The sequence below is a fragment of the Nicotiana sylvestris genome, chromosome 4 (genome assembly GCF_000393655.2).
Source record: "Nicotiana sylvestris chromosome 4, ASM39365v2, whole genome shotgun sequence".
In the NCBI taxonomy this organism is placed as follows: Eukaryota; Viridiplantae; Streptophyta; class Magnoliopsida; order Solanales; family Solanaceae; genus Nicotiana; species Nicotiana sylvestris.
In genome coordinates, this window is record NC_091060.1 from 156,272,529 (window position 1) to 156,280,632 (window position 8,104).

Here is an 8,104-nt window from a genome sequence, read left to right on the forward strand (position 1 = left end):
CGTGGTGTCCTCATCAAAGCATGTAGTGGCCTCAAAGATGGGCTGGGACGAAGCCTTCATAAGAAAGTTAAAAATTAATTAATGGCAGCTCATTAAGGAAAAAAAAATAAATTGAAATTTTACAGTAATACAAACATACATGCGCCTGTGGTAGATTCGCATCAACCGCCGGGGATGAGGCATAACCGCCCTCCATCCACGTCCCAGGTCAGCCGATCCTCAGCTGTGGTATATGGGACTGCAAAGTACAGGTCTACATCCCCGTCGAATGTGACCGTGATCAACAATGCTCCTAACGGGGTGACCTGCGATGCTGGCAGAGATAGCTGAAGGCTGTACGACAGCATGCTGCCGGAAGGCTCATCTACTAGAGGTATATAACTCGGCTGATCATCTCCAAGATCCTCATCTCCAAAATCCTCATCATGTCCCTCAACAGGTGGGTTGACAGGTGCCTCAACGCCCCCTTGCTGGGGACCACCTCCTCGCCATCCCCCACGATCCCGTGGGGCACCCCTTCCTCGTGCCCTACCCCTACCTCGTGGGACAACCCTACCCCGATGGTATTCCTCTAGCACCGCATACTGAGCCTCGTGATCCAACCTCGCGCCATCTCTCTCTTGAAACAGGATCCGACGAGCCAGATCTGCCACCCACCGGCCATACTCAACGAGTGCAGCACTGTCGGCATGCTGCTGCATCTCCTATCCCAACTGGTAGACCAGGTGATGCCCAATAGCCTGTGAAACACTTAAGATATTAATTAAATAATGCTATATCACAAATATAAGATATTAATAAGCCACAAAAATATACCGGTGCCTCGTGCCTCCAGGCGTATAGTTTTTAGCGCTCGCCAAGTACATGAATGGGGTTCCCAATCATCAGTCGGGTGTGATGGCGGTACCATGACGTATACAGCTGAATAGTGGCCTCCTGGGTAAATGAAGGTGGTGGCGGAATACGGTCACCTCGCTGCTCCCAAATATGGACCTGCTGTTCTAGCCATCCCATAAATCTATCGTCCACCCTAGTACGGTCATCCCGCTGATAGTGTGTAGGCACCCATGCAGGCTCCCCCGATATAGGCTGGGGATGGTGAAACTGGCAAAGCACACGCTCTGTGGCATGATACTCAACCATATCGAAGAAGATCATTGGGACGGAGGTGCTCCAAAGCAATCGGTCGACTGAGCAATAATCGGGCAGCTGAGCTAGCAACTCATCGTTGTATGGCGTCCAGATGAACTACCTAATAATAACAATAAAGTGAGTATGCGCAACACAACTCAATTTATAACAAGTAAGTATAGGTACATATTTACCTATCCGGCCACCAACATATCTAACACATCCCTGACAAGGGGGAGATTATGATGAGCATCAGTCCATCGGTAGTTCCAACGCCGGAGAACCCACCTAGAAGCTAGAGGGAGAAACGGATGAGCCTCACCGGTATCTAGTGGTGGTAGAGGTGGCTGCAACGACATGATCCGCTGCCAGGCCCAAACGTAAGATAAAAGGATGACGTAAAATTTAAGAGTCATTTCGACCATATAGAATTCGGAGTAATGAACAAAGTATTCAAAAATGTTGTTACCTGTAGAAGGGGAAGAAAACCACATATGTCCACCTGGCAAAGCATGCTCGCCCGGCACATGCTCCTATACAGGTATGCGAGAACAGCAGCACCCCAGCTGTATAGGGGTAAATCATGTAGCTGCCGCAGATGATGGAGAAAGCGTATACTCACTAGACTTCCCGAAGTGTTCGGGAACAAGACACCCCCGAAAAGAAGGAGCAGCGCCAACCTCATGTACCACTCAATATGGAGATCCTCCGTCTCGCTGGTAATGTCTGGGTGCAAAAATGCCATATGATCTCTGATGGTTGACAAAGCAATGCGACTGCCCCCTCTCTTTACAGCGTCACCCTGAGGTCTGTAACCAGTATACTGCCCCATCATATCTAAATACTGTCGACGCGTCATGGATCTAATGTACTGGGGCAGTGCAACGGTCCGTCCATCTATCGCAGCCCGTACAAAACCTGAACATCCTCCAGCGTAATGGTAGCCTCTCTAGTGGGCAAGTGAAAAGTGTGCGTCTCCGGTCGCCACCGCTTTACCAAGGTCGTGATGAGAGACCAATCAAGCTGCATCCACCCAAACCAAAAAATCGTATAGAAGCCCGTAGCCTGTAGGCGCTCGACTACGCGGGCATGGAAATGATGCTGCGCCATGAAGTCCCACAAATCGTCAGGTCTCCTGGCGCGGAGAGGTTGATCCGATAGATGTCCCTCCCATACAAAGGAGGACCTATGGTCGCCCTGCAACACTAATAGCTGATCCTCGGCTGGTCCAAGATGCGCAGACGGAAAGTCCATGTCGTCTACTACAATTTAAAGAAGATTAATTGTGTGTGTTAGTTTAATAAATTAAATAATTATTTTTAAAATTGGACTGAGTAATTATCTATGGGTTCCAGGCTCGATATTTGAGGTCCGGTAGCACCAAGTTATCCTTAATTATTATGTGTGTCAATTTCAACATTTTTAGAATTTTGTTAGTTTAATAAATTAAAGAATTATTTTTAAAATTGGACTGAGTAATTATCTATGGGTTCCAGGCTCGATATTTGAGGCCCGGTAACACCAATTTATCCTTAATTATTATGTGTGTCAATTTCAATATTTTTAGAATTTTGTTAGTTTAATAAATTAAATAATTATTTTTAAAATTGAACCAAGTAATTATCTATGGGTTCCAGGCTCGATATTTGAGTCCCGGTAGCACCAAATTATCCTTAATTATTATGTGTGTCAATTTCAACATTTTTAGAATTTTGTTAGTTAATTAAATTAAATAATTATTTTTAAAGTTGGACTGAGTAATTATCTATGGGTTCCAGGCTCGATATTTGAGGCCCGGTAGCACCAAGTTATCCTTAATTATTATGTGTGTCAATTTCAACATTTTTAGAATTTTGTTAGTTTAATAAATTAAATAATTATATTTAAAATTGGACTGAATAATTATCTATGGGTTCCAAGCTCGATATTTGAAGCCCAGTAGCAATAAGTTATCCTTAATTATTATGTGTGTCAATTTCAACATTTTTAGAATTTTGTTAGTTTAATAAATTAAATAATTATTTTTAAAATTGAACCGAGTAATTATCTATGGGTTCCAGGCTCGATATTTGAGGCCCGGTAGCACTAAATTATCCTTAATTATTATGTGTGTCAATTTCAACATTTTTAGAATTTTGTTAGTTTAATAAATTAAATAATTATTTTTAAAGTTGGACTGAGTAATTATCTATGGGTCTAAGGCTCGATATTTGAGGTCCGGTAGCACTAAGTTATCCTTAATTATTATGTGTGTCAATTTCAACATTTTTAGAATTTTGTTAGTTTAATAAATTAAATAATTATATTTAAAATTGGACTGAGTAATTATCTATGGGTTCCAAGCTCGATATTTGAAGCCCGGTAGCACCAAGTTATCCTTAATTATTATGTGTGTCAATTTCAACATTTTTAGAATTTTGTTAGTTTAATAAATTAAATAATTATTTTTAAAATTGGACTGAGTAATTATCTATGGGTTCCAAGCTCGATATTTGAGGCCCGGTAGCACCAAGTTATCCTTAATTATTATGTGTGTCAATTTTAACATTTTTAGAATTTTGTTAGTTTAATAAATTAAATAATTATTTTTAAAATTGGACTGAGTAATTATCTATGGGTTCCAGGCTCGATATTTGAGGTCCGGTAGCACCAAGTTATCCTTAATTATTATGTGTGTCAATTTCAACATTTTTAGAATTTTGTTAGTTTAATAAATTAAATAATTATTTTTAAAATTGGACTGAGTAATTATCTATGGGTTCCAGGCTCGATATTTGAGGTCCGGTAGCACTAAGTTATCCATAATTATTATGCGTGTCAATTTCAACATTTTTAAAATTTTGTTAGTTTAAGGAATTAAATTAAAAATTATTGAATTGGACTGAATAATTATGTATGGGTTCCAGGCTCGATATTTGAGGCCCGGTAGCACCAAGTTATCCTTAATTATTATGCGTGTCAATTTCAACATTTTTACAATTTTGTTAATTTAATAAATTAAATAATTAATTATTGAATTGGACTGAGTAATTATCTATGAGTTCCAGTTACTACATACTTAAACTACAAAGATTCTACGCTAAAAAGCTCTATATTTTACTACGCTAAAAGGTTATATATTTTACTACGCTAAAAAACTCTATATTTTACTACGCTAAAAGGCTCTATATTTACTACCGCTAAAAGGCCACTATTACATATAAAAACAACAAACATAACATACATATGAACAACAAACTAAATAAATAATATTTATTTATTATTTAAGCAAATAAAAACATAGCATTAACAATAAAAATTATTTATCAAGTTTTAACTATTTTTTGTCCCAAAGCTAATAAATCAATCCGGGTATAAATAAGATACAAATTTAAACACAAACATAACACAAATTAACATGGAAACACATTCAACAATACAAATATGCATGTACTATATGAGTTTCGACATAAACAAAATCGAAATATCTCGATTTAAGTTTTTTGAAATAGATTCAAATTGAATTTTTGAACCCGAAAGAAGGAATCCAAAGCTTGTGTTGTGTCCGGGACCTACACTCTTTGCTTTTTGGGTGAGGGGTGGAGCCCAAATTTTATTTTATTTTTAATTTGAGGGGGGGAGGGACCAGCAGTGAGGAGGGGGGAGTTTTTTAATGGAGTCGTTGTCTTGGGGAAGAAGAAGAGGCCCTATATTTTATTAAAGAAAAACGCAGTACAATAGTGCGTTTTCCTTAAACGCAGTACGATACTGCGTTTCCCTTAAATGCAGTATTGTACTGCGTTTTTCTTTAATTAAATATAGGCATTTATGGCAGAGTTATAAGGTGCGCCCAATTTTATTAGGGAAACGCAGTACAATACTGTGTTTAAGGGAAACGCAATATTGTACTGCGTTTTCCTTAAAAAAAATTATTTTTTATAATAAATCACAGTATAGTAATGCGTTTAACTTTAACGACTAAGCTTTCGTTAAAGTAAAACACAGTATTATATTGCGTTTTATGTACTTATGTAACTTTTTTATTAATAGTAGAAAAATAATTTTTGCCCAAAAGGGCACTATTTAAGTTTCAGATTCGGCATGCTTTGCTTGAGGAATGTGTAACTTTTGTGCGACCAAAGTGTTGATTCCTACTTTAATAAAAACTTGAAAAGTAGGTCTCTATCCTCTGCATCCTAACTGTAACGCTCAAGCAAGTTAGGCGTCTCGCTTTTAACCTGCCAATTGGCTCTGCTTTTAGCCCCGTACCACAAGAAAGGAACAATTTTCCACAATACCATCTCTTTCAACTTCAAAAGTCATGAAACAAAAACAAACTACTCCTAGCTCATTTTAAATAAATATACTTTCCCGGAGTATTATATGTAGTTATTTTTATTTGACGAAATAAGTAAGTTTTAATTACGACTTTAAGTGTTTTCAATTATAATATGAAGAAAATACACTTCACTGAAATTTCAAAATATATATGAGTAATATTTATTTGAAAACACTAAGACATTCTTAGATTTACAAAAAATGCAGTTCGGTGTACAAGGCATCCCGCATTCATACAGGATCGGGGAAAGTGACGCATCAGAAGGATTAAGGGGTGTGATATAGACAACCTACCCTAATGCTTGCACCGGTAGCTACTTCCACGGCTTGAACCCCTGACTTATAAGTCACATGGAGACAACTGAGACATTCTTAGACCCGTGTTCACGCAGGATTCGGGGAAGGGTCGCACCATAAGAGAATGTGATGTAGATAGCCTAACCTAATGCTTATATTGGTGGCTGCTTCCACGACTCGAACTATTGACTTATAGGTCACATGGAGATAATTTTACCATTGCTCCAAGGTTCCCTTCTATTCTTATGTTCATACTGAAATCCATATTTTATTGGCCACTATATTCCGAATTTTTGCAATTTCAAACAAACGCCTCAGATTTTTTTTTTTTACTGGACTAGCAAGAACACACTCATTAATTGGGTGGTCGTCCTTTGTCCCCAAAATTAAATGATTTCTCAGAATTAAATTACTCAGTACTGCAAGAAGGAACCAAGGATGTGTCCTATTCCCAATTTATGGATTTTGCCGAAAGAAAAATTCAATAAAAATTTCTAGTAACGTATAACAAGAATTTGAAAACAAAAAGATTCTCTTAAATTGATGTCAACTAGGACATAGCAACTCCATAATAATAATAGTAATAAAGCAAAAGATAAGGGGGGAGATACTTTTCTTCCCCTAAAGTACACTCATTCCATATAATAATACCCTGGACAGAATTCTTATTAAATACTCAAATGTGATCAATGTACCGTTTGGACCACAAGGAATCACTGTGGACAAAATATCATGATTTGGATCGCAAATTGTTTGTAGGCATCTGTACCAATAATCATATTTGGCACTTGTAGAGATTATTAGAGCTCATCTATAGCTATACCACATCATTGGATGCCTAAAATTATCTAATTGGCTGTTAGATATCTCTCTCTATATATATAACGTAGGGAAAATAAAAGATGAGTTGACACTTCTTTTTGGCCAATGATCCTATTTATCTATTTTATTCTTTTTTTGAATTTTACTTATTCTTTTCCAATTTCATATTCTTTTATGCTTTCAATGTGGTATTAGAGGAGTCTAAAGCCGTTTCTATTCTCTAATTAAATTTTTCTAATTATACCTCCCACTCTTTCTCTTCTTCTACAGAGGTTACGTTTTGTATAGAAAAGGCATTGAAATATTTAAAGACCCTACTCTATCATCGATACATTTTAAAGTGTACATGTTGTTTTCACTTTCTTTTTCTTTGTTCGTCTTCTTCCATTTCAATCTTTGTTTGGATTTAGTATTTTACGTCTCAGTGCATCATTCTTGCCTATGTCCACATTTGACTTGGTTTATTAGCATAAGAGATGTTAATAAATTACGAGAGATTTTTTTAGGTGGTAGTTCTATCTAACTTAAAGCTATATTGTTGGACAAGAAATTATATTTACATAATATTCTCATGTTGAGTTTAAATTATCCCATTTTCTGTTGTTGTGAATAGAAAAGTTTGCAACAAAAGAGAATCAATATGATTAGTATTTTTCGTATTTGTACTAACTATTTTACTATTTCTTTAATTACAGATACACCATAAAACTTCAGGTTAAACACATGAGGACAAGAAGGAAGCCCGGATCAGGATATTAAGCAAATTTCATTACTCTTAATATGGTATTGTAAAAGGTTTAGTTAATGATTATAAGGCTAGGTAAAATTTTGCATGATGTCTTTTATTTCTCTTGCAACTTTTTCTTTTCAGAATTTATTTATAATTAGAAGTAAAGGTTTATATGATTGTATGAAAGTTCTTAGCAAAAAGCAGACTTGCAATGAGAAATTGATGCAAGTGTTGCTTGTAGGCTTCAATATTTCTTTACTATTTTGCTTGCTCTTTTAAGGATTTTCAAATGAGATCGGGTATTTCTTTCTCATTTTTGGACATTTTTCTCCTTTAATGTAGATGCACAGCCAACAAAACCTTTTTCTTTAGCCACTGGAACCATAGAGAGTAAAAACTCATTTTATATGAATATAGGATATTAATTATTCACAAACAACTTATATGGACATAGAATACAAATTATTCACAAATATAACTTATGCATAGGATACAAATTATTCAAAAATGTAACTCACGCAGAATCTACATTTCCTCACTTTCTCATGTATAACCCTTTCATTTGTTTTTAGAAGAGACCAGTGGTTGGATTTTCAGTTTAAGCTCTTGTGGATTCCTTTTTCCTGACCATTCCATTTTTATGAAGTTCTATATTGAATTTATAGGAGAACTTTCAATAAAAAAGAACATATTTTTTTTTTAATTTTGCACAATCTGAAATAATTTGATGGTATTGAGGGTAAAAAGACATAATACTATAATGTAAGAGTGATTGATTTTGGGATGTTACGAAAATGATAAGAAAAA

At 36.1% G+C, this 8,104-nt stretch overlaps 1 protein-coding gene across 1 annotated transcript; it reads right to left on the bottom strand.

The window, feature by feature from the left end:
- Positions 1-1,325: 1,325 nt before the first annotated feature.
- LOC104215901 (protein MAIN-LIKE 2-like) lies at positions 1,326-1,990 on the bottom strand. Its single transcript, XM_009765836.1, has 2 exons — positions 1,601-1,990; positions 1,326-1,496 (listed from the first exon to the last, which is right to left on the bottom strand). Exons 1-2 carry the CDS (start codon positions 1,988-1,990, stop codon positions 1,326-1,328), a joined length of 561 nt encoding a protein of 186 aa, XP_009764138.1.
- Between the last annotated feature and the right edge of the window lie 6,114 nt (positions 1,991-8,104).